The 25800-nt window shown below is 65.1% G+C and overlaps 1 protein-coding gene across 2 annotated transcripts; it reads left to right on the plus strand.

The window, feature by feature from the left end:
• The first annotated feature begins 1742 nt into the window (after nt 1–1742).
• Nucleotides 1743–25455, plus strand: L1CAM (L1 cell adhesion molecule). Of its 2 annotated transcripts, XM_077889490.1 has the most exons (28): nt 1743–1760; nt 11348–11538; nt 14164–14178; nt 14682–14787; nt 14993–15195; nt 16154–16276; nt 16380–16550; nt 16775–16886; nt 17001–17185; nt 17332–17463; nt 17595–17738; nt 18264–18375; nt 18489–18655; nt 18761–18917; nt 19087–19211; nt 19319–19429; nt 19669–19866; nt 20059–20129; nt 20307–20529; nt 20989–21104; nt 21335–21536; nt 21627–21749; nt 21856–22029; nt 22112–22231; nt 22312–22464; nt 22983–23117; nt 23426–23498; nt 24097–25455. In XM_077889490.1, exons 2-28 carry the CDS (start codon nt 11463–11465, stop codon nt 24326–24328), a joined length of 3759 nt encoding a protein of 1252 aa, XP_077745616.1. In that variant the 5' UTR covers nt 1743–1760; nt 11348–11462; the 3' UTR covers nt 24329–25455. The 2 variants fall into 2 exon arrangements, with proteins under 2 accessions (XP_077745616.1, XP_077745615.1); XM_077889489.1 differs by lacking the exons at nt 1743–1760; nt 14164–14178.
• The last annotated feature ends 345 nt before the right edge of the window (nt 25456–25800 follow it).

Consider the following 25800-nt stretch of genomic DNA (forward strand, 5'->3'; position numbering starts at 1 on the left):
CAGGGCTCCGCATTTCCTCCCTCCTGTCATTGCCGTCCCAGCCATCAGCCTCCCACCCGACCCTGGATTCCCGAAAGGAGTAAAGGAGCTGTGGGGTCGGGGGTGGAGGGGGAGGCCGGGATCTCTGTGGGGTGAGCGGGAGGCAGAGGAGGCCAGAGCGGAGAGAGGCTAGGCCTCTCAGAGGTGGGATCAGAGCAGGCGGGGAGCAGCTAGCAGCTCAGGGCCCGTGGAAGACGCTCCCCTCCCGCGCCCAGGGGGGCCCTCCGAGCGATCCCCGCTGGCCTCCGGCGCCCCAGCGTCTGCCCTGCTCCTGAAAGGGCTGCGCCCCGGGCACAGGCGCGCTGCCAGCACTCCCACGCTGGGTGTACTGGAACCAAAGGAGGTGGGGGTGGGGAGGCACTGGCAGCCCTGGGGGCGGGGCAGGGCTCCCTTGGCTTGTCCTGCTCCCCAGCCCTCCATCCTCACTCAGGAGCCTGGACCCCTCAGCGAGGCTCCTAAAGGCCCCTTGGAGCTTCGCCTCCAGACCCCACTGAGGGTCCCCTTCCAGGGGAAAGGGAAGCTGGCGCCTGGGCCAGCGGGAGGGAAGTCCAGGCCAGGATGCCCGGGGCCCTCCCACCTGGGCCTCCTGCGGGCTCGGAGGGTCTCAGAGGCTGAGTGGAAGGCCCCAGAATGCTTCACTGGGCAACAGGCATGCTCATAAAAATACCGTGGCCACCAGGGCTGCAATCTGCCATCTGGGCCCTAGGCCTTCCTTGCCCTGCGGCCGGCTCGGCTCAGTCCGGAATAGCTGCGCCCTCCGCCTCCCGACGGAGGTCACGGCCGGGGTGGGGGTGGGGGAGGGGCGGGGGCTTGGGGGGCGCTCTGGGGAGGAGCTCCTTCCAGGCTCCCAGTGCCAGGCTGCCGGGGGCAGCGGGGCCTCCGGGAAAGGTCGAGATGGGGCCAACCCCCGCGACAAAGAAAGAAAACGCGGGCCGGGGAAGCTGGCAGGGAGCTGGAGGGGGATCTAGGAATGGAGAGTGGCAGCTCGAGGGGCTCCCTTCCCGGGACCTCCCCGCCCCCGGCTCCGGGCCCCCTGCGCCCCCGGAGCGTCGTTAGGGTGGGCTGAACTCGAGGCCCGCGCGCCCTACCGGACCGGGTGGCCAGGATGGGAGGGATTCGGGGAGACACCCCGGGGACTCGGGAATCTTGTCCCTGGGTGAGGGGGCGCGCAAACACCCCGCGACAGGGCGCGGCCGGGGACTGCGTTGCGTGGAGGCGCCCACCGCTCGCCACCGCCCTCGAGGGCCGGGGGAGGCCCGGGGATGTCTCCCCACCGCCCAGCCCCGCGCCCCGGGGGCACCCCAGGCCCGCGATTGCTGCCCCGAGCCAAGACTGCGGCGCGGGCGCTCCCGGGCCGGGGACTCCGGGGCCGCGGGCGCAGGTCCGGGGGGACCTGGCGGCGGGGGTCGCACCGAGCTCCCGCGGGGGGCCACAGGCGAGTCCCGGGCCGCGCGCGGCTCAGCAGCCGGGGTCCGCAGCCGGGGTCCGCGGGGACGAGGGGCGAGGGCGCGGCGGGGCGGGGCGGGCGGCGGGGGAGGTGATCTCACTCCCTCCTCCCCCGCCTCCCCTGCGCTCCCCTCCCCCTCCCCGGCGCGCACGCCCGCCCCGCCCCGCCGCCGCTGCCGCCGCAGCATCGGCATCGCAGACGCGCTCGGGCAGCGGGTCCGAGGCCGGCGTGCGCGGAGGCTGGGCGGGCGGCCCGAGCGGCAGCCGCAGCGCAGGTAAGCGGGCCAGGCCTGCCCTCGCGCCCCGGCTGCGGCTGCGGCTGCGACGCCCCCGGCCCCCCGCTCGGCCCTGCCCGGGCGGCTGCCCGCACTTGCGGGCGGGGTGGCCGGAGCCCCACCCAGGCCGGGCACCGGGCTCCGGGCCCCGCGCACGGGAGCCGGGCGGGGGAAGGAGACCGGGGGCCGGAGCCCGACAGGTGAGGGGTACCTGGGCGACGCCCAGAAGGCCGACCGGGAGAGGGACGCCACGCGGGGAGCCAGGCAGGGCCTGTGCGGGCAGGTGGGGGCTGAAGTTGGCACGTCCCTGCGGGTGTGCGCGGGGGTGAGGAAGGGAGCGCGGTGGGGACCGGTGACCCCCCATCGGCCGCCGCGGGGTGTGGCCCTGGGCGTGGCTGCCCCTCTCCCCCAGCCCGGGGCTCCGTTGGGCTGAGGATCCGGCCGCCGGCGTCGTGGGGGTGGCCGGGCCGCCCCTGCCGTGGGGGAGGGGTGGGGACGGGGCTGGGCGCTGCCCGGCCCTCCGCCCCAAGGCAGGGTGGAGGGGGAAGGGGGGCTTTGTTCTCCTCCTCCTCCGTTCCAAACCCCGGCCCGGACTCCCCGGGGCTCCCCCGCACGCCTGCTCCGGGACCGGGGTCCCCTGCGGAGGCGCAGGGTGTGTCTGGAGCCTTAATTCCTGATAGGCTCTCGTGGCCAAGAAAGGGTGCGCTGCGTGAGGTCAGCCTGGGCGCCCGTGGGTGTGCGGCAGTGCACTGGGGTGCAGAAGGTGGGTCGCTGGAGGCGAGGCAGGGAGGGTCTCAGTGGCTCCGGGCCAGGCTGCGGGAGGCGAGCTGCCCAGGGCGCTGTCCCTGCCCGCCGCCTCCTTCCCCGAGCCGGTCCCCGAGCCGGTCCCCCAGCCGGTCCCGAGCGTAACCGCCGGGAGGGGCCTGTAATTCTGCTTTCCCCCTCCTCAGGGCAGACTTTTGGGATCTCTTGCTTGGCAAGGGTTGCACAGAGCACCTAGTACAACCTGCTGCCCCCTACAGGGATCTGGAGCCCCGCTCATCCCTGCCGGTCTTAGGAGGCAGCCCCGGGGCCATCTGCCAGCCCCGAGGAGTTGGAGGCCTGACACCCCCTCCAAGTAGGTGCCCCGCTTCCAGTTAACTCCACCCAACGGGCAGGGGCTTCTGGGCAGCCCAGTGTCATCTCTGCTGACTCACGTGGCCCTGACAGTGAATAAGCCAGTCAGCCTTTCTTCTCATGAACGGCTGCCCAGCATCATCTTTCTTGTCCCTTGTGGGGCGACTGGGGCACAGCCCTGTCTGGGGCCTCTCACTCCTGACCAGCTCCTTGCTGCAGGTGGTGGCACTCAGTCTGGCCCAGCCTCCCTCCTGGCACCGCACCCGTGCAGCACCCACACGTGCACCCACGGGCTCCCCAGCCTTCAGGGGCTCTCGGCTAGCTGTGGCCACAAGGCAAGTTGGGGTCAGGGCTGAGACCCGGAAGGTCCTCCGGCTCCTCGTCCTTTCTCTTTGCTGCATTCTGGTCTCCCCCTTTCCCTTCATACCTGTGTCTGCGTGGTACCCTTCAAATACACGGAAAAGAACAAAAGAAATTAAGGATTGCTGGCGATCTGATCGCCGCTCAGCACACGCCAGCCTCAGTCTCCCCGGTTTGCTACCGCCCGCTCCCCAGAGGCTCCTCCCCCAGTGCCCAGCCTCCAGCCCCCCCTGCAGAGCCCCGGGTGGGTGCACAGCGCCCCGAGGCGGCCGGCTCCCCTTTCTGCACACCGATGAGCCCCTCCCTGCCCAGGAGCTCCGGCCGGCGCGGGCGGCCCTCGGCCGGGCAGCTGCTCACTGCCAAGCGCCCACTTGGGCCGGGCTCCGTGCTACCGATGGGAAAGCCCGGCACAGACCACGCCGACACCGTCTTTGTCCTCAGAGGGAGTGAATTGGTTTTCTTTTTTCCTTTGTGACTCTGAAGGGAAGAGGGAGGCAAGGAGTGACGGGGGGGGCCCGGTCCGAGGTCTCCTCCGGCGGGTGGGGCGTGGGCTCCTCTCCCAGTGGCCTCGTCCTGCGGCCGTGGAGGGTGGCTTCCGTGGCACGCACTTGGGCAGAACCGGCTGGGGAGCATGGACGAGGCGACCCACGTGCCATACCTTTCATTCCCCAGCCCAGTGACTTGGGCCCCCGGTCCCTTCCCTGCTTGGTCTCAGCCCTCTTGGCTGCACAGGAGGGCGCAGACTCGTCCATCTCCAGGGTTCCTTCCGAGGCAGCCTCTGTGCCACTCTAAATGGCCGCAGCTGTAAGAACGTCTCGGGGCGCTCTTGCGGCCAGCGGGGGCTGCGTGGCCTCGCCGAGAGGCCCAGCCAGGCCATGCCAGTCGTGGCCCACCGTGCCAGGCCAGCTGCCAGGAGAGCCAGGGCAAAGGTGATGGCAGCTTTTCCTGGACCCCCTTCTTGAGCAAAAGATTAAACAGTTCTGGGGCGAGGGGGATGGGTTTGTAGGGTTGTCCTGGGCTTGGCAGGGAGGCGGTAGGGGAGAATGGAGTAGAGACGGGGGTCCTGTGCAGAGGTGGGCCGAGACGGGCATCTCGGCCAGCCACCCTGCTCTGCAGGCTCCCCTCTGCAGGTGTGAGGTGGGGAGATGACAAGCCGAGTGCAGTCCCAGGGGCCCCGCCCCAGCCTGTGATTCAGACAATGGGGCACGCAGGGGGTCTGATCCTTCCCTTTAGGGTCCCAAGCAGGCGGCTGCCTTTCCCTGCCTGCTCCTCCTGCGAGCTTTGGGTCCCTGGGTGGGGCCCCCGCCGGGATGGGCCTTCAGCAGGCCCTGCCCTCCAGTCTTTCACCCTCGGGCTTGCTCCGACCCGACCCGGCCCATCCTGAACGCCTCCCTTCTGCTTCCCCTGCCCCCCCTTGCTCTCTCCGGGCCAGCCACCCAGCTCTAACGCGCTCCCCCACCAAGGTATCGCCTTTCTCCCCGCTCAGTTGAGTTTCGCCGAGGGGAGTGCACTACTTCCCTCCTCCCCTCCCCCTGCCTCTGCCTGCCCCACCCCTCCCCGCTGGTGCCCTGGGCTCTGTCTCTGTCTCTTTGCTTCCCCTTTTGTCTGTCTCCTCTCTCCGCTCCTCCCCTGCCCCACTTGCAGTCGCCCTGAGCTTGGCCCCAGCTCTGAGCCTCGGCCCGGGGGAGACAGCGCTGCAGTCCCCAGCACTCCTCCAGTGGGCTCCAGGCCTTTGGGTTGGGCCCAGACCGCCTGCAGGGGCCTCATCTGACCTGGACGGTGGGCAGGAGGCGCCTGCTGGCCACCGGCCAGAGGACTGGGGGACAGGCAGTTAGCAAGGCCAGTCTGCCTTCCCCCCACATATCAACAGGATCTTTGTGGCTCCTGAAGGCTATGGTGTATTGGGGGGAGTCCCTCTGCAGGGGAAGGGTCTAGACCCCTGGCCTTTCCGGAAGCTTTCTTTGTCCAATGCCCCAGTACGCCGGGCCTCAGGACTTGCCCGGGCCCCTTCATGTTCTCCCCAGGTCAGGAAAACTCAGAGGGAGCGCCCAGCCGCTGTCCCGCCTCTCACCAGCCCATGCCAACCTCTGGCCCCAAACCCGCCAGGGATGGCTTTGTCAGCCTTGGATTGGGTGGAGCAGGAGGGGACAGCGGCCTGGGCTTTGTGCGTTCAGCCAAGGGTGCCTTGTGAGCCTGTCCATCTTGATGTCACTCTGCCCGAGGAGCTGGACGGGAGAAGATGCGTCCCAGGAGCCCCTCCCTAGCTCGCCAGTCCAGAGCATTCGGAGCCAGGCCGATTGGGAGGGGGCAGCCAGGCTGGACGTTTGCATGGGGGTGGTGTTGGGCCCGGTGTGTGCGTAGCTTCCAGTAGTCCTCTTTGCATGTGTGGGGATCGTATATCTGGTTGCACGTGCGCATCTGTGTGTTCGTGAGGGAGCATGGGCACACGCGTCCTTCTGGACACGAATGGGTCCCCTCAGATGCCCCATGGGCCTGTGCTGGGAAGGGGCGGGGCGGATGGCGGTGGCAGCAGAGGCTGGCATGCCTCGACGCACGACACACATGATATGGGGCTTCCCGTTGTGGAGGGGGGCGCCCTCTGACCCCTCCCCCGGCCTCCTGCGTTCATGCCTTAGGAATGCTGAGGCCCTGGAGACAACAGAGGCTTCATTGTCCACCCCAGGCTTCCTGTGCCCCCTCTGCTCTTTAGCCCTTTGGGAGCGGGGAGCCCTGAGGGGCTGGAGGGGCCTGGCAGTCTCTGAGCCATTTTTAGGCACCCCCTCCCCGCCTCCTCCCCGCTCCTCGGGCCAGGTGTCCCAGGACTGGCAGATCTGAGCAGCAGCCTGGGGCTCCTTGCCTCGCCTCTTCGCCTGGCACCTTCCCTGCACCGCTGCCCGCTCTGCTACCTTCTCATCCCTCGGGTTCCCCAGGCCGGCCCTGCCAGCCCACAGCAGTGGCACGTACGCCGGGCCCCTAGCAGGGCCCCCAAAGCCCCCTCTAGTGGCAGGTTCACTTCTCAGGTGTGTGTGGGGGGTTAGTCTGGTCTCGTTCTTAGCCCGCTTGCCAGAGCTGAAGGGAAGGCTTGGAGGGGGGAGCAAAGGGGGCAGCTTTTAGGCCGCGGGCATCAGTTTCCCCAACTGCGCATGGGAAACTTGGCTGTAGCCCTGGCATTCTCGGAGTCTGGGAGGCTGGAGTCTTGGCCCCTGCTCCACTGGGCCTCAGTTTCCCCTTCTGCACGGCTGTCCCCAGGCCTAACAGGGAAAGGAATGTGCCTTCTCTTGGATGGAGTCCTTGGTGGGGGGGGGTCGTGTAAATCCCAGGGCCTAGCCATGGGATGGTTTCTGCTCTGTGCTGAGGCGTGATATGGGTCACATCCTACTTCCACGTGGCCTCCTCCCAAGATTTCCCTCCCTGCCCCCCGCATTTGCCTGCCATCTGCCTAGCAAATAAGCCCTTCCCTAGGGGGCAGGACGGCTTGGAGGCTCAGAGGCCATCCTCGTCCAGGCCCCCTGGGAACACAAGCAGGTACACATGTTGGGGTGCCCAGTGTCTGAGAGGTGAGCTGACCCCCCCGCCCCCGCCAGTGGTGTTTGGTGGCTCTGGGAACCTCCACCCTGTCTCGAAGCTCAGCCCTGGCGACCATGACCTTTCTCTGAGCCTCAGTTTTGTCATCTGTAAAATTGGGATCAGGATAGCACCTCCTTCCCCGGGGGATTTGAAGGATTAATTGCGTGACGTATGTAAAAGTGCGTGGAAGAGTCCCTGGCGTGTGGTAAGTGGTATACGTGAATTTATTTAATAAAATAGGGCACCTGACTGAGACACACGTGAGGGGGTGGAGGAAACCTGTCCTGGCCGCGGCCCTGAGCCCCCCCCCCCACTGGAGACTGTCTCTTTTCCCTGCTCTCCCTTGAAGGGTTAACCTCTGTCCCACCCCTTCCTCATCCTTTAAGGAGAATGGTCCATTACAGGTGAGCTGCTGTTGCCTTGGAGACTGCAGCCTTGAGGGGGCTGAGGGCTCACTCTGGGGAGTGCCTTGGGGAGGGGCGAGGCAGGGGGGACCACAAGGACAAGGTGGCAATCCTTTAAGACTCCCAGGCCCCCAGGTACGTGTGGGGGCGCCCACTCAGCAGCCTCCTTTATGTATTATCTAAATAAGCCATTAGGCTGCGGCAGGCAGGCAGGCTTTCCTCTCGCTGCCAGTGGAGGGAGTTGGGCTCCATCTCCATGGAAACCCGCCAGCCACAGCCTGGGGGGGAGGGTGAGGAGGAGCCTTAAAGGAACACGGTGTACGGGGTGCAGGTGACACCCACGCCCTCTCGCACACGCCCACAGGCTCCCAGGCCCCCCGCAGCCCTGCTCAGGACCCGGCGCAGGGACCATCCCGTCCCTGCACGCAGCCGTTCCCCAGGCCCAGGCCGCGCGGACCCGGTGCGCGCTCTCGGAGCATCTCACGCACCTGGCACCCTGAGCCCCCAGCCCTGCCCCTGCTCGGGCCTCGCGGCCTGGGGACACTGCCCGTCTCAGCAGACCCTGGGCTGGAGGGCCCTCTCGCCACGTGTCCCTGGAGCAGGTGCATTTTTATCAGATGGAAGGGGCAGAGAGGACGGGACAGTCAGAGAGGACAGGAGGCCCGAGGAGAGGACTCCCCAGGGGACCCGACCGAGGGCCAGGATCCAGCCAGGGTGTGGCAAGGGGCGGAGCTCCCGTGGAGTCCGGAGCTCCGCGGCCTCCAGTGGACCGCAGTCTGCCTCGGTGCCTGCCGCGCCCTTTCTTCCTGCATGCGCAGGGGGGCCCGGGGGAGGGGTTCCCGGCTGGACCCCCTTCTGAGCAGCCTGCCTTTGTGCGTCCCCCCTGCCCAGGGTGCAGGCGTGCACGCAGTCGCCGTTGGGCCTGCGCGGGCACTCTGCCCTGGCCGAAATCTTGGAAGGACCCCACTGGGATCCTCTGAGAGCTTCTCCCTCCCCACTGCGGGGGTCCCCGCCTCCTCTGGGACTCACTCATCTTGCCCACAACCGTCTCCTAGCCCCAGTGCCACAAGTGGCCAGGGACCTGCTGCTCTGTCTGTTGTCGTGGGCTTTGTCTCTGTGGCCCTGGCTCAGCAGCATCTCTGCCATTTGTCTGTCTGTCCAGCCTGAGCTGCAAGCCCATGAAGCCCCCGTCCTCAGGCCCATCTCCCTCCTCATCCTCTGTCCCTTGCCTGGCACACCCCCCAAGGCACAGGGATGCCCAAGGAGGCAGCACTCGGGCCCATGCACATGTGCACACACACACCACTCACCCTTCTTGGTCTCTGGACCATTTCCCATCTGGGCTCTCTGCAGCCGTCTCTCACCCTTTGTACCCCCTTTTCTCCCCCCCACCCCTTCCCCAGGGCCTGTCCCTGTTGCTGGATTTCTCCATCTTGGCTACTGTGGTGGTGGTCCAGCATCCTTTGTCTCCCATTCCCTGTCCTCCCTCCCCCAGCCCCACTTCTCAGCCTCTCCTGCTCCCTCCTGCCTCTTTCTCACCCTGTCTGTCACCCTTCAGTCTTCCCCAGCCCGGCCCCACCCCTCGCAGACACGGCCTTGGCTCCATCTGTACACCAGCTTGTGGAACACTCTCTTTGCCTCCGTGCCCCTGGAGGTGCTGATGGGGGTTGGGGGGCCTGCTGAGCTGACAACCTGAGCTGCTTGCTCCGTAATTGCCTGAGGAATGATGAGAGATCAGAGATCCAGCAGCAGTGGGAGTGGAGGAGGCAACCCCCTCCCAGCTGTCAGGGGCCTCAACCTTCTGGCTCCCGCCTGTCTGTGTGCCCGGGCCAGTGGCAAGCCGGATGGCAAATGCCAGGAGACTGTGGCGCGTTGGGACGGGGCGGAGCATGGGGACCAGGGGCTCCGAAGTATTGTATTGATCCTGCATATGCACCCACAGTATGTATGCCGAGCCCCATTCTGGGAGCCTGGATTTTGAGGACAAAGAGGAGCCACAGTGATCGTCATTCCTGCGAAGGGAACACTCAGGTCTCCTCCAAGCAGGAAGGCCCTTCTTTGAGCTTCCCTTCCCTGGTTTCTCTCCCCTCCCCCTCCTCAGACTAGAGTGCTCAGAGCTCCCAAGGTTGTTGTTTGATCGCCTGCCCTCTGATCTGAGTCTCCTACTGTTTCCTACAGGCCTTGAAGTGGAGGCCAAGGCTGCCTGGGGCCCACCCTGCTTGTACTGGCTTTGTGGGGGAAGGTGGGGGCAGAACAGGTCTGCTGTTGCTCCACCCTTCTGGGCCCCAGCTCAGTTCTTGCAAGTTGGGAATTGGCCATGTGTTCACCACTCCCTGCCCTCCCAAGTCATTCTCTTGGCCTTCAGCCCATCGATGTTGGCCTATCCTGGTGCTTCTCCTCCTGGCCCTCCAGCTCTGGATGTGGGAGAGCTCCAAGCTGACTGCTCTTCACCACCATCCATCTTCCCTACCTACTCCCTAGGCAGTCTGTTGAATCACCACCATTATTGGGTCACCTTACACAAGACCAATTCATGGCTCCCGGTTGCCTCCTGACCGAGTCTAGATGCCTTAGCATGGCATTCCAGGCCTGCCTACCCGCTTCTTAAGGTGTTTGCTGGGCACAATGAAGCTGTCCAATACGGTCTTGGGGAGGGCATCTGGACCCCAGCTCCAGCCTCAAGCTCTCTTGACAGACCAGAGACCAGCAACCTACTTTTACAACCCTCTTGCACTTTCTCTGTTTATCTCTTTCTCACACCACTTCCTGTTTGGAGTCAGAGTCAGCTGTGTGCTTGGGAGTGTGTTTGCTCTTCTAGTCGTTGGCAGAGAAATCCCCCTTCCCTGGGCCTCCAGTCTTCGGGGCTTCTTGCATACAGGTGGATGTGGGTGTGGTGGTGTCCTTGGGCTTGGGTGGACATATCTTGCAGCTGAGCCCTGAAAACTCAGAAAAAGACCTGGGCCTGCCAGACACTTGGGAGGTTATAGAAACACTGACCCAAGCTCCCCTGATCCCCGCCCTGACCCTGGCTTGCAGCATCTGGAAGGAGAGAAGCCACAGTCACTTCTCTTGCCCCCCAGGGGCCTGAGGGACAGAGAGGTGCTTTCCTTTTTTTTTTTTTTCTGAGAGGTGCTTTTTTTTAAGATTTTATTTATTTATTCATGAGAGAGACCAAGAGAGAGAGAGATTGAGAGAGGCAGAGACACAGGCAGAGGGAGAAGCAGGCTCCATGCAAGGAGCCTGATGCGGGACTTGATCCCGGGTCTCCAGGATCACGCCCTGGGCTGAAGGTGGTGCTAAACCTCTTGAGCCACCCGGGCTGCCCCTGAGAGGTGTTTTCCTACTTCTCTTTGTCCTGTCAGTTCTTGACGTCAGGCTTCCTTCCCCCTTCTTCCATTTCCTCAAACTGCTCTGTGAAATGCCACCTTCCTGGGCTCCTTTCTTCCCTTCCTTGTCCCCACTTCCCAAGATCCCACTGCCCCCCACCAGCTTTTTAGCCCTGAAGAGCACCCAGAGATCAGTTGGCTCTGAAACCCACAGCAACGGGACCGAGAAGAGTTCTCTACTTACATGTGCAACCGCGCTTGTGTGCACACACAGAGATGGCAAACGTGAGGGTTCATCCCCCTACACATGACAAGACACACACATGCTCCTGTGTGCACACACAGCTATCTAGACGCATGCATTGATTCTCCCACATACCCACTCGTGAGTGCGCTACCTTTCGGAGAAGACATACACAAATGTGCTCCTGCACACACACACACACAGCTGCATAAATACACATGTGCGTATTTGGCTACGTGCCCATCCACATCCACACTCATGCAGAGTGGCCTGTGGCATGCCCGGGGGAGCTGATTGGGGCAACAAGTTGATGCTGGAGAGGCAGCTGGTGCGGAAGGCACAGACAGGAGAAAGGGAATGGAAGAGCACCTGGAGGCCTAGCCAGCGCTAAGACTCTTCTAGGTTTCTCCCTCCAAAGTGCGGGGGAGGGAGAGGTGGGGGAACCGGCCAGCTGGGGGCGGGGCGGGGGGCGGGGCCAGGAGCCCGGGCTCGCCCAGATGTTAGTCACTAAAGTCGTCCGTTCTCTCCTCTCTCCTCCCCCACCTTTCCTTTCCCTCTTCCCTCTTCCAGCGCCCCCACCCCCGGTTCCCGCCCCAAGCCGCCCACCGGCCCCCTTCTCTCCGGCCGGAGCCTGAGCCGAGCCCGGCCGGCTGTGCCGTGCCGAGCCGCCGGCGCCGCCGGGAAGATGGCCGTGTCGCTGCGGTACTTGTGGCCTCTCCTTCTCTGCAGCCCCTGCCTGCTCATCCAGATCCCCGACGAATGTGAGTAGCTCGAGGGAGCCTTCACACCTCCCTTCGCCGCCGCGCCGGCCTCCTCGTTATCATCTGCCTCCTCGCCTCTGCTGGCTCCCACTTTCCTGGGCACGGACTGGGCGCACGGTCCCCGGCCCCGGAGAGGGGGGCGGCGGGCGCGCGGCGCGTCAGCACCACGGACAGGGGACGGGCGGTTTCAGGACCACGGACAGCGGGCTCGGCGCGCCCGGGCCCGCCCTCCCCCACCTGGCGCCGGGGTGGGGGCGGCCGGAGGTGGGGGGCGGCCCGGGTCCCCGCTGGCTTGTGAAAGGCCTGCATTCAAGTTTCGCCCTCCTGACGCGGGTAATCCCGTCTCGGGCCTTCGGTAGCCCTGTCTGTGAACGGAGATGGGACAAAACTCCTTACAAAGGCCCAGCCACTTTCTGGATCCTTAGGATTCGGTGGGGCCGAAGGGTGGGACTGCTGGAACCCTTCATTTGTGGAGTGTGTAAGTGGGTAAGTGTGTGGAGGTTGCGGAGTATGGCTGGAGGCTTGTGACAAAACATGAGTGTTTGTGTGTGTGGACGTGGGTGGTTGTGATTGACTAAATGTGGACTTTCTTGAGTGTGACTTCGATTTTCTATATGCGTAAGTTTGTGAGTCGCTATAACTGTTACTTATTGTACCTACTGGTCAGGTGTGTGAAGGTCTGCAGGTATTTGTTAGCATTTGATCATAGTGGCTGCATGTGACTTGGGGCCATGTGTGAGTACCCGTTTGTGTGTGGGGTGTGTGTTACTGTGATGATGTTTATCCTGAGCCTGCTCCTTGGTAGTTCGAGTCCTTTCTCCCTCACCTTGCCACCTTTGTCTCTTGAGTCTGGACCTGGAGCAGGCCAGTGTCACCGAGAGATGAGCTGGGGGCTGGCAGTGGGGAGGACTGTCTGTCTGTGCCACGAATGGGACAGGGGCCGAGGGAGGTGGGCTTGGAAGGTGCCTGGCTTTGGAGGAAGGCAGCCGAGGGTGTGGAGGAGGTGGAGAGGGAGCGACGGGACAAAGAGTGGGGATGTCCCCTTCCATACGCACATGGAGATCCACGAAGTCATGCCTATGCAGACTCCCGTTACAGATGCACGCAGATGCACGTGTGGGTAGACACAGACAAGCCACCTGTATCCAACCAGGCACAGATGTACAGAAGGAGCAGAGACCCTCAGAGGATGCATAGGCGGCGCGCACACACACACACACACACACACACACAGTCACACACAGGCGAGGGGTTTAGACACAAAGGAGCAGAGCCATCCACACAGACGGAGGCAGGTGTGCAATACTGAATGCAAGCACGCGCGCACATAGCCTTCAGATATACTGTGGCAAGACACACCCATGTACAAACACGCTGGGAGGCAAACATACCGCATGCAGTACACCCAGGAGCATTCACTTGCCTGCCTGGAGTCACACTTTTGCACACTCACACACATGTACTCGTCCTCCTTCCCCTCTGTCTCCTCTTGGTTGCTTCTCAGGCCTGACCCTGGGCACCAGTCTGGCCTGCCCTGCTACCTCGCCGCAGGCTGGGCCATCTGGCCCCGTGTGTCTGCGTGTGCAGAGCAGGGAGGATTTGGAGAAAGGGAGGAGTGAGGAGAGAGAAGGAGGCTGCCCTGGGCACTGGCCGGCGCTTGTGACTGACCCCAGTGCAATATGATGGGTGGCCTGGTGCCTCCCTGTTGGAATCTGTCCTCCAGCTAGAGCTGTCTCCCTCCCTGCCCCTCCAGGCCCCTTTGTCTCTTTTCCTGCTTCCTCCACCCAGGCGATTTCCCCCATCCCGTTCCCCATCCCAGTCACTATCTCTTGCTCTTGGGCTGCCTGCACTGGCCCCTCCCCAGCTCAGGGCTCCCGCTGCAGTGTCCCCAGGAAGCCGCCCCCTCTCTCCTGGGGGCCCTTAGTGGAGGTCACTCTGCAGAGACAAAGCGCACGAGTGCCTCCCCGCCTCCTCTCCCGTCCTCACAGCCGCCCCGGGCCCCGGCCGAGTCCTGGGGCAGGGAGGCAGCAGCTCTGGCCTCCGCTCCGGGGAGCTCGGTGGCAGGCAGGCGGGGAGGAAGGAAGGGGAGAAAGGGGGCTGGCGTCAGCCCTGCGGGCGACGGAAAGTCGGAGGCAGCCGGGCCTTTGGGAGGCTTGGGGGGGAGGGGCCGCCGGCTCGGAGGGCTGGGCCTGGGTAATTGAAAACACTGAGCTGTGCTAATTGGATTAGGAGGGAAGTGGGCTGCAGCAGGGGAGGGTGCCCTGCATGCTGGGCTGCCTGCCCCCCCACAGGCACCCTAGGTGGAAGGGGGGTCAGTTCCGAAGGCCTTGCGGGGTGGGGTGTGGGGGGGATTCAAGGGCCGGTCCAAAGGGCAGCCTCATAAGAGGCACAGGTGTCTCCAGTCTTGGCTCCCTGTGGGCATTACCCACCGGGAGACCAGCCATCAGGCTGCGGCCCGTCCTCTGGGCCTCCGCCCGCCGCAGCTCCAGCCTGGCATGGAGCCCCCACGTTGGGAGGGGTCCCTCCCTCCCCGTCCGCAGGGGGGCCTGCGGGGGGGCTCAGGCCCCCTGGGGCCTAGTGTCAGCATTTCTCTGCGCTCTCTCCCTTGCTGCCTGGATTTCTTAGATGAAGGATACCGCGGTAAGTTGGGGCCGGGTGGGTGGGAGTGCTTCCCAGCAGGCCAGGGAAAGAGGGGTGCAGTGGGCCCCCTCTCCCCATGAGCCCTGTGCCCTGCGCGGGTGTCGTTTCTGGCTCTTGGCTCCCTGTCGGGCTCCCTGACCCGTGGGCCATCTTTGCTCTGTCTCCTCCCTGGCCGGGGTTTTCTTGCTCCCTCTCCTGTCCTCTGCTCCCCTCTCTCCCTGTGACTCCCCGCTTTCTGTCTCTGGCTTCGTCTCTCTCTCAGGTGTCTCTCCTTGTACTTCTTGCTCCTGGTTCTCCCTGTTGCATCTCTCTCTACCTGTGCACCGTGTCCCCATCTCTCCCTCTGTTCGAGGCCCAGCCTGGTTCTTCGCACACACACACCCCCTTAGCCTCGGGGCCTCTAGGGGTTTCAAGCCCTGCTTCCCTCGCGGTGGGACAGGGGTCGCGGCCGTGAAGCCAGCCAGACACCATCCTTACCACGTGTCTGCCTATCCTGTCCCCAGTGATGGAGCCACCTGTCATCACGGAACAGTCCCCACGGCGCCTGGTCGTCTTCCCCACAGATGACATCAGCCTCAAGTGTGAGGCCAGTGGCAAACCGGAAGTGCAGTGAGTGACCTTCACCTCCCGAGCCCCGGCGTTGGCTGCTGAGCTCGGCTTCTAGTGCTCACGCCCCCCGGGGCCACCAACTTCTGCGCCCAGGCGTCCCCCAGCCCCGCGCTCTCGCTCATCACCCTTGGTCCTTGCCCTGGCCTGTTCCAGCCCCGTCCTGGGGTCCAGCGCCTTGGGCCTCTGAGCCCTTTTCTGCCCGCAGGTTCCGCTGGACTCGGGATGGCGTCCACTTCAAACCCAAGGAAGAGCTGGGTGTGACCGTGCACCAGGCGCCACATTCTGGCTCCTTCACCATCACGGGCAACAACAGCAACTTTGCCCAGAGGTTCCAGGGCACCTACCGCTGCTTTGCCAGCAATAAGCTGGGCACGGCCATGTCCCATGAGATCCAGCTCATGGCCGAGGGTGCGAGGCGCTGCAGGGGCCTGGGAGGGCCCGGGGCACATGAGAGGGTCCCCGACAGGTCTCAGGGAGCCCTGCACCCCCAGCTGGTGGCTGAGTGTGGGGGGGGAGACCGGGTGCCCTGCCAGCCCAGCCACCTTCCTCCTTTGCTCCCCAGCGGTGGCCCCCTCCCGTGCTTTGTCCCTTTCTCCACTGTCTTCCCGGTCACCTCTAGCTCCCCTTCCGTCGCTGCTTCTTCCTCTGGCCTTTGCCCCGTCTTGGCCTCAGGGCCTGCCTCGTCCCTCCCTGTGTCTGTCTGAGTCACCGCCTGGGCTTGGCCTCCCATCCCCTCTGCGCCTCTGCAGTCCTCCGGTCATGTCCACCTCCCCCATCACTCCGTGGCCTCTTTCCTCCGCTCTCCCTCCTCCCTGCTGCCCCGTCTCCACCTCCAGCCTGGCCCTCCTTCTCCCTCCTCGCGCTCTGCAGCTCTGTCTTTATCTGCGCCGCGCTCTCCCTGGGGTTTTCCCTCTGCATCCCATCCTCCCTGAGCTTTCTGCCTCCCGAGCATGCTCCTCTCTCCTCTCCACCCCTCTGGTTACCTTGGGAACTGTTGCCATGGTTTCCGTGTCAGGATGATGGAAGGGTCTGTGACTCCCACATCCTTCCCCGGCTCCCCTCCCCCATCACCGCACCACAGCCTCCCCCCCCCCCCCCCCCCCCCCCCCCCCCCGCCAATGCTAGGCCTCTGGGTGGGAGCTGAGAATTGTGAAGGGTTAACCCTTCGCAGCCATCTGGTCCCCTGCCCAGCCTCCGCTCTGCACGCAGCCGGCCTCAGCCTCGAGCCCAGAAGGCCCCCCCAGAGCGGCTGCCTCCCGATGCGGGGACTCCCTCAGCGGCTCTCCCTCCGCCTCTCCCCGGGCCCCGCCCCGCCCCGCCCCGGAGGAGAGTTGGGACCCAGTGCCAGCTTCCCTGTCCCTTCTAGGTGCCCCCAAGTGGCCGAAGGAGATGGTGAAACCCGTGGAGGTGGAGGAAGGGGAGTCGGTCATTTTGCCTTGCCACCCGCCACCCAGCGCCGAGCCGCTGCGCATCTACTGGATGAATAGCAGTGGGTGCCCGCCAGGGGCCGCCGACGGGGCGGAGGTGTCAGGGGGTAGACCTTCCCGGATGGGGCCTGACCCTTGCCTTCTTGCCCCCCGCCCGCCCCACAGAGATCTTGCACATCAAACAGGATGAGCGGGTGACAATGGGCCAGAACGGCAATCTCTACTTCGCCAACGTGCTCACCTCGGACAACCACTCAGACTACATCTGCCATGCCCACTTTCCTGGCACCCGGACCATCATCCAGAAGGAACCCATTGACCTCCGGGTCAAGGCCAGTGAGTCCCAAAGACTCATGCACCTCCCCCCCTTCTCTCTGACCCTCAGGCACTGTCCACCCCAAAGATCAAATGACCTCAGTCTTCCTCCCAGGCCAGATGGGGCCCTCCCTTGAGCAGAGGAGGGGACACGGGCCCCAGGGCCTCCCAGGGGAGTCCCCTGCTTGGTAACTTCGACCGTGAGAGAGCGTGGGCCACGCCACCCACTCCCTTTCTCCCCGCAGCCAACAGCATGATCGACAGGAAGCCTCGCCTGCTCTTCCCCACCAACTCCAGCAGCCACCTGGTAGCCCTGCAGGGGCAGCCACTGGTCCTGGAGTGCATCGCCGAGGGCTTGTGAGTCGGGGTGCCCCGGGTGGGGGGGGCAGACCCTGGGGCCGGTGTCGCGGCACTGGGCTGAGCAGCCTTGTGCTCTCCCGCCTGGCCTTCCTCCACGTCGGCCCCCCGCAGCCCCACACCCAGCATCAAGTGGCTGCGCCCCAGTGGCCCCATGCCAGCCGACCGAGTCACCTACCAGAACCACAACAAGACCCTGCAGCTGCTGAACGTGGCAGAGGAGGACGACGGCGAGTACCGGTGCCTGGCCGAGAACTCGCTGGGCAGCGACCGGCACACCTACTACGTCACGGTGGAGGGTACGCTGCCTCCGCTGGGTGGCACGGGCTCCCGGAGTGGCCTCGGGGGACAGCCGTCCGCGACGCCCACTGTCCCGGGGCTGGGTGGGCGCAGGGGCTGGGGCTGGGGGAGCGCTGGCTCAGGGCAGCGCTCCTGCCCCCCGCAGCTGCCCCCTACTGGCTGCACAAGCCCCAGAGCCACCTGTACGGCCCCGGAGAGACTGCCCGCCTGGACTGCCAAGTGCAGGGGAGGCCCCAACCCGAGGTCACCTGGAGGATCAACGGGATTCCTGTGGAGGGTGAGTGCGGCCCCAGGCAGGGGCAGGGACCACGGGAGCCCCGGGAGGGGGGCACGGCGAGGAGGGACCTCAGCTGCCTCACTGCTCTGCCCTGTGCCGCCCCCCACCCCGGCCACCCGCTGCCCCCGCAGAGCTGGCCAAGGACCAGAAGTACCGGATCCAGCGTGGGGCCCTGATCCTGAGCAACGTGCAGCCCAGCGACACGATGGTGACGCAGTGCGAGGCTCGCAACAGGCACGGGCTCCTGCTGGCCAATGCCTACATCTATGTCGTTCGTGAGTAACCCGTCTGTCTGTCTGTCCGTCCTGCAGCCCACCCGGCGAGGCCACCGGACTGACTCAGCCCGCGGCTGCTTTGTCTACCGTGGCTGCCTCTCGCCACGCCGGGGCCCTTCGCCCCAAATCTCGCCCGCCTTCCTCAGCGGTGCCGGGTGGGGGGTGGGGGGTGCACACCATTTACAGATGAAAAGGTGGCTTCGGAGAGTGCTCTGGCCACCACATGGCCGAGTGGAGGCTCACCCTGGCCCGGATGTGCCGAGGCCGGCCTGGTGGCTCCTCTCCCGGAGATGGGCCAGGAGGGCCTTCAGGAACAGGTGGACGGTCACTGGGGCCTCAAGTAATCGGGAAAACCTGGGTGCTTGGGTGGGAGGCGTATCTGAGGCATGTCGGAGGGCAGAGGGAAGCCAGACGGGCAGGCTCTTGGGGACCCGAGGATGCCCAGAGCCCGCCTGGGAGAGGCTGCCCTGAGCCCTGCGCCTGGCCTGAGTCCTGCCCTGTCCTCTGTAACTGCTTCTCCCCCAGAGCTTCCGGCCAAGATCCTGACCCCTGACAACGAGACGTACATGGCGGTCGAGGGCAGCACGGCCTATCTTCTGTGCAAGGCCTTTGGAGCTCCTGTGCCCAGTGTCCAGTGGTGAGTGACCCCTCCCCGAAGGGGCACCTCCAAGCCATCCGGCCTCCCGGGGAGCTGGGGGTGGGGCGACCAGCCGGATGGGGTCTGAGCCGGGCCTGCCCTGCCCACACTAGGCTCGACAAGGAAGGGAAGACCGTGCTACAGGATGAACGCTTCTTCCCCTACACCAACGGGACCCTGGGCATCCGGGACCTCCAGGCCAATGACACTGGCCACTACTTCTGCCAGGCTGCCAACGACCAGAACAACGTGACCATTGTGGCTAACCTGCAGGTCAAAGGTCAGGTGATACCCCCCGCCATGTGATCGGCAACACCTCCGGGAGGGAGGGTTAAGGCCTCTGGAGGACACAGGAGTGACCCTCCCTTTCCATCATTGTCCTCAGATGCCACTCAGATCACACAGGGGCCACAGAGTGCAATCGAGAAAAAAGGCTCAAAAGTGACTTTCACGTGCCAGGCCTCCTTTGACCCTTCCTTGCAGCACAGCATCACCTGGCGAGGGGACGGTCGAAACCTCCAGGAGTTTGGGGACAGTGACAAGTGCGGGCCTGGTAGAAGGGGGCAGAGTGGGGAAAGCGGGATGTCCAGGCCTCCTGGCCTCATCCATGGGGGAGCACCCCTGCTTTGAGCAGGGATGGTCTGGCAAGAGAGGGAGGGGAGGGGAGGGGTGGGCAGCAGAACAAACGGGCAAGCATGCCCCCCCCGGCAGGTACTTCATAGAGGACGGGCGCCTGGTCATCCACAGCGTGGACTACAGTGACCAGGGCAACTACAGCTGTGTGGCCGGCACCGAGCTGGACATGGTGGAGGGCAGGGCGGAGCTGCTGGTGGTGGGTGAGTCCCGGGACCAGTGGCACGGGGGGCACGGGGTCCTCTCGAGCTGGGGAGTGGGGTGCTCAGCCGGCGTGTGGGCCGGGGAACCCACCCTCCGTGACCCTCAGGGAGCCCCGGGCCGGTGCCTCACCTGGAGCTGTCCGATCGCCACCTGCTGAAGCAGAGCCAGGTGCGCCTGTCCTGGAGACCCGCCGAGGACCACAACGCCCCCATCGAGAGTAAGAGGCCCCCCACCTCCCTACGGCCGCCCCTGCTAGCCTTCCTCCTCCTGGGGCCTCCCTCCTCCCACGACCGCGGCCCGGGACTGGCCACCTCACTGGGGCAAACGCCTGTGTTTGGGGCGCGCAGTTCCTCGCGGGACTCTGGGAATGCCTTCCGCGGGGAGAGCCGGACTCGTACCCCCATCGAGCCCTCCCCCACGTGCCACCCGCCCAATCGCCGGTTCCCTTCTTGGCAGAGTATGACATTGAATTTGAAGACAAGGAGATGGCGCCTGAGAAATGGTACAGTTTGGGCAAGGTGCCCGGGAACCAGACCTCCACCACCCTCAAGCTGTCGCCCTACGTCCACTACACCTTTAGAGTGACGGCCATCAACAAATACGGCCCCGGGGAGCCCAGCCCAGCCTCTGAGACTGTGGTCACACCCGAGGCAGGTGAGCCACGTGGGGCACAAGGGGAAGAGATGACTGAGCCCCTCTGCTTCTAGGCTCCCAGCGGGAGCTGGGAGGCAGGGTTCCCCCAGAGCTGCTGGCCCTTGACTTCCAGGCCATTCCTTCCTCCGTCCTTGGCCTTCACAGCCTCGGCAGGAGCCCACAGCTTTGATGTGTTAACACATTACTTTCCAGCCCCAGAGAAGAACCCTGTGGACGTGAAGGGGGAAGGGAACGAGACCAGCAACATGGTCATCACTTGGAAGGTGAGGGGCCCTGGGCCGAGCATGCCCCGGGACATCAGGCCAGGATCCAGGCGTTGGCCGCTCCCCGCGGCTGTGCTGGCGACCAGAGGATGACAGGACATGAGGCTGGGCTCGGGAGCGGGCCAGAGAGGGGGTGCTCCTGGCCAACCAGTTCTTCTTCCGCCCACCCCCCTCTAGCCTCTTAGGTGGATGGACTGGAATGCCCCCCAGGTTCAGTACCGCGTCCAATGGCGCCCTCAGGGGACACGGGGTGCCTGGCAGGAACAGATCGTGAGCGACCCCCTCCTGGTCGTGTCCAACACCTCCACCTTCGTGCCTTATGAGATCAAAGTCCAGGCCGTCAACAGCCAGGGCAAGGGCCCTGAGCCCCAGATTACCATCGGCTACTCTGGGGAAGATTGTGAGTATTGGGGTGGCCCACGGCCCTCCCTCCACGCCGGGGCTCTTGGTAGAGCACTTCCCAGGAGTCAGGACAGTTTCTTCTATAACCAAGTGCCCTCGTGAAAGTACAGAGGTTAAGCGTTGACACCCCGTGGTTATGTAGCGGGCAGCCGATGTGCCAACCGCGTCAGTGGGGATCCAGCCCGGGATCCCCCCTCAAGTCTGGTCGTCCGGCTCCTTTCCTTTCCTTGCATCTGGAACACTACCCCATACTAATTTTGATCGCCTGGCCGAGATGCTTTCTCCCTTGCAACCAATAAACCGTCTGCGAGGAGAGACCCTGACCCCATGCACATGCCCTGCTCATCAAACTGCCTGCCCCGCACACGGCATCCAAATCCATCTTCCTCCTGCGGGAGGGTTGTGGGCTGGCCTCCGGCTGCCGCAGGCCGACGTCCATGTCACCGGCTGTTTCCAGACCCGCAGGCAAGCCCTGAGATGGAAGGCATCAAGATCCTCAATTCGAGCGCCGTGCTGGTCCGGTGGTGGCCTGTGGACCCAGCCCAGGTCAAGGGCCACCTCCGAGGATACAACGTAAGGAAGCGTTCAAGGCGTGGCGGTGGGGGATCCCCAGGGTGAGGTGTGAGGCCGCCAGGAGTAGCAGGATCTGGGGTGGGCCTGTGCCGCCTGTGAACTGCTCTCCCAGGAGTCCTCAGGGTGTGAGGAAGGGGTCCCCACGGAGGGCAATGTGAGGCCCGCACCGAGGTGAGCGGTGCCGGACGCCTTCCGCCCCTGTGGAGTCTCCTGTCCCCCACCCCCCGCAGGTGACGTACTGGTGGGAGGGCAGTCAGAGGACGCACAGCAAAAGGCATGTCCACAGAGGCCACGTGGTGGTGGCCGCCAACACCACCAGCGCCGTCCTGGGGGGCCTGAGGCCCTACAGCTCCTACCGTCTGGAGTTGAGGGCCTTCAATGGCCGAGGACTGGGGCCCGCCAGCGAGATGACCTTCAGCACCCCGGAGGGAGGTGAGCCCTGGGCCCCCCGCCCCTGCGCCCGCCCTCCCCCACCGCAGGGCAGGCCCGGGCAAGGCCCCCACCCGTGTCTGTGCCCCACAGTGCCGGGCCACCCTGAGGCGCTGCACCTGGAGTGCCAGTCGGATACCAGCCTGCTGCTGCACTGGCAGCCCCCGCTCAGCCACAACGGCGTGCTCACCGGCTACGTGCTCTCCTACCACCCCCGTACGTGGGTCGCGGCCCCGACTCGAGCCCCCGCTGGCCTGACGGGTGCAGGGGAGCTGGGCGGGTGCGCAGAGCCCGAAGGCCCACTCCCCGCATCTCCCCGCAGTGGACGACGGGGACAAGGAGCAGCTGTCCTTCGACCTTCCGGACCCCGAGCTGCGGACACACAACCTGACCAATCTGAGCCCCCACCTGCGCTACCGCTTCCAGCTGCAGGCCACCACCAAGGAGGGCCCCGGGGAGGCCATCGTGCGCGAGGGAGGCACCATGGCCTTGTCCGGTGAGCCGCAGGGCCCGCGGCGGGGGGTGGGGGGGCGGCCCCGCGCGGCCTCGGGGTCCCACAACCTCTTCTCGCTCCCCAGGGACCCCGGATTTTGGCAACATCTCGGCCATGGCTGGCGAGAACTACAGCGTGGTCTCCTGGGTCCCCAAGGAGGGCCAGTGCAACTTCGGCTTCCAGATCTGGTTCAAAGCCCTGGGGGGTGAGCTCGCAGGGCCCCGGGGGGGGGGCCGGGGTGCTGCACGGCCAGCCTGCTTACCCCTGCCGCCCGCGCCCCCGCAGACGAGAAGATGGGCCCTCACCTGCCGCCGCAGTACGTCAGCTACAACCAGAGCTCCTACACGCAGTGGGACCTGCAGCCCGACACCGACTATGAGATCCACCTGCTCAAGGAGCGGGTGCTGCTGAAGATGGCCGTGAAGACCAACGGCACCGGTGAGGCTCCGGCGGCGCGGGCGGGACGGGCGCTGGGCCCCAGGCCGGAGCAGCCGGGCCTAAGTGGCCCCTAGCGGATCCTTCCGTTCGAACTGCTTCCGGAGTAGTCATCTTCGCCAAAGGTCCTGCCCCCCGCCGCCCAGAGGGTCCCCCCAGGTGTCCCTTTCGTTGTTTTTTTTTTAAGATTTTATTTATTTATTCATGAGACAGAGAGAGAAGCAGGCAGAGACCCAGGCAGAGGGAGAAGCAGGCCCCATGCAGGGAGCCCGATGTGGGACTCGATCCCGGGTCCCCAGGATCACACCCTGGGCCGAAGGTGGAGCTAAACCCCTGAGCCCCCCAGAGACCCCCCAGGTGTCCCTTTCAAGCTTGCTTCAGCCCCAGGTCATCGCGGCCACCCCCGGCCCCGGGCTGGCTGCGCGCTGGCCCTCCCCGCCCTGCCAGTCCCCAGGGCCAGAGGCCTGAGAGCGCGTGTGTCCCGGGCCCCGCTCAGGGCCTTGCTCCCCGACCTCCCGCAGGCCGCGTGAGGCTCCCGCCCGCCGGCTTCGCCACGGAGGGCTGGTTCATCGGCTTCATCAGCGCCATCATTCTCTTGCTGCTCATCCTGCTCATCCTCTGCTTTATCAAGCGCAGCAAAGGGGGCAAATACTCAGGTAAGCCCTGGCCTGGGGCTCGGGCGAGGGGGGTGGAGCTACAAGCCCTCCTGGGTCCCCCCACCTCTGGCAGGGTGGCGCGGGCGTGTGGGGGCGGGCGGGGGCCCGACGGGGCTTCTGAGCCGGGCAGCGGCAGGTGGCACCGAGGCCCGCGCCGGGTGAGTGCTGTGCCTTGAAGGCTTCCGGGGCGCGGGGGGCGCTCAGAGGACAGAGGGGGCGCCTCCCCCGTGTCTCTGAGCTGGGGATGGGGCCCAGTGTCCGGAGTCAGGCGGGGGTGGGAGACAAAGCGGGGCCTTCTGTGTCTGCAGTGAAGGATAAGGAGGACACCCAGGTGGACTCCGAGGCCCGGCCGATGAAGGACGAGACCTTCGGCGAGTACAGGTGAGCTGGGGGTGAGAGCACGTGCCGCCCGGCCGCCCTGCACCCCCTCGCTTTTATGTCTGACCCTGTCTCTCTCTCTTCTTTGTGCTGCTGGGTGTTGTCAGGTCCCTGGAGAGGTAAGACCGGGGTGGTGGGAAGATCCTGTCAGAGCCTGATGGCAGGGACCCTCCTGCGGGTGCCTGGAGTGCCACTGGGCCCTGCTCGCCGGAGCTCGGGGCTCCCCCAGCCTTCTGGCCTGGCAGCGCCCCGTTTCAGGGAGAAGCCAGCATGCTCCACCTGGTCCCCACACTGACACCCCATTTCTGGGCCTGCCTGTCACCTTCCCAGCTCCACCTCTCTGCGGGCTGGGCAAGGGGTGACAGCTGGACCGGGGCCCCTGTCTGGCTCACCTACAGGCTGAGCGCCCACTTGCTTCCTCACGGCCCCCGGGATCCTGGGGTGCGTGTCAAGGGGGGAACTGGTTCCCCAGTGCGTTCAGAGCGAATGAAAGGCAGGTGGAACCCGGGGCCCCGGCCTCCTCCCTCCAGCCGGCACGCGCCAGCTCCCGCCGGGCTCCACCGGGCAGCCTCCCACTCCCTCCTGCCCTCTGCCCCCGCAGTGACAATGAGGAGAAGGCCTTTGGCAGCAGCCAGCCGTCCCTCAATGGGGACATCAAGCCCCTGGGCAGTGACGACAGCCTGGCCGACTACGGGGGCAGCGTGGACGTGCAGTTCAACGAGGACGGCTCCTTCATCGGCCAGTACAGCGGCAAGAAGGAGAAGGAGGCGGCAGGCGGCAATGACAGCTCAGGGGCCGCCTCCCCCATCAACCCTGCCGGGGCCCTAGAGTAGCGGCTCCAGGCAAGGCCAGGCAGGGCCAAGGCCAGGGCCAGGCTACGGGGGGTCCGAGGCCGAGACCTCCAAGCCCAGCACCTGCGCTCACCTTGGGACTGAGGCTCCGTCCATTCTCTGTACCAGGCCCGGGCCCCGGCCTCCGGCCCTGGGCCTGGGGGAGGCTTGAAGTTGGGGGCAGAGGAGAGGAACTCGCTGCCTCCAAACCCCTTCTGACTCCCTGGTCCCCACTTTATTGCCAAAACCCAGCTGCACCCCTTCTTGGGCACGCACTGCTTTGTTCCAGCTTGGGGGCCGATCGCCCACACAGGAGCCTTCGGGGGCCACCTCGTCAGCCTTTGAGCCGCGGTTGGGCCGAGAGGACGTAGGGGTGGCCGCTCCGCGGACGGCCCGGCCGGGACTGGGGACGGGACTGGGCGCCCCACCATCTGCTCCAGCCAGGTCGGGAGCTGGGCGAGCTGGCCGCGGCTGCAGAGGAGGCCATCTGGAGAGCCCAGGGTCCCCACCTGCCGGTGCCACGGTCGCCGGCACCTTGCCCCCCTGCGTCCCGCCCCGCGGCCGGCTTCCAGGAGCTCCATACACACGCTGCCTTCGGTGCCCACCAGACAACATCCAAGTGGCCTCCGGCACCGCCAGGGGGTGGGGGACAGGCACATCTCCCCGCTGCCCCGGCCACCGCCCGCAGCCCAGGACCCTCCAGCCGCCCCCCCGCCGGCCCGAGTAGTGCCCTCCCTCGCCCCCCTGCCCCTCAACCTCGGGAATGTAAATACACCGTGACTTTGAAAGTGTGTGCTCTTGCCTTTCCCCATATGCCGCTAGTGTGTAGGCAGATGTCTGAGTCTCTAGGTGGTTTCTAGGTTTTATAGCAATTAGCTTTGATGATCCCATCCTAGGAAAAATAAAAACAGACGCGGAAAAAAAAAAAAAGAAAAAGGAAGAAGGAAAGATTGGTCTCCCAGCTCCGCTGCGCTCCTGCCTGGCAGCCAAGGTCTCCCTGTTTGCCTTTGCTTGGTCTGTTGATGAGCCCTTTACAAAAAACAAAAACAAAAAAAAAAAAACAAAAGAAATATATATATATGTACATAAATATCAGAATTATGACAGGCAAATAAAAACCTGCGAATGAAGAGGAACTGTGGTCGTTTTACTGAGCACCATCTCCCGGGCCGGGTCTCCCACCGGTGGGTGCCGGAGCCAAGGAGGGCAGCCCAAGACCCATTCGTGGCCTCTACCCTGGCCTCCGGGTCACCCGTGGGCGCGCCCTGCCGTGGGGCAGACGCAGGAGCCTCTCTTCCCTGTGTAATAGGATGGAGCCTACCTGTGCCTGGCTGCCTGCTTCAGCGCCCCCCCAGTGGAGCCGTCCTTCCTGGGGTGCCCGTCTCCTATGCCAGTAAAACACATTTTTTAAATGATTTTATTTATTTATTCATGAGAGAGACAGAGAGAGAGAGAGAGGCAGAGACACAGGCAGA

The sequence above is a fragment of the Canis aureus genome, chromosome X (assembly GCF_053574225.1).
Source record: "Canis aureus isolate CA01 chromosome X, VMU_Caureus_v.1.0, whole genome shotgun sequence".
Classification (NCBI taxonomy): domain Eukaryota; kingdom Metazoa; phylum Chordata; class Mammalia; order Carnivora; family Canidae; genus Canis; species Canis aureus.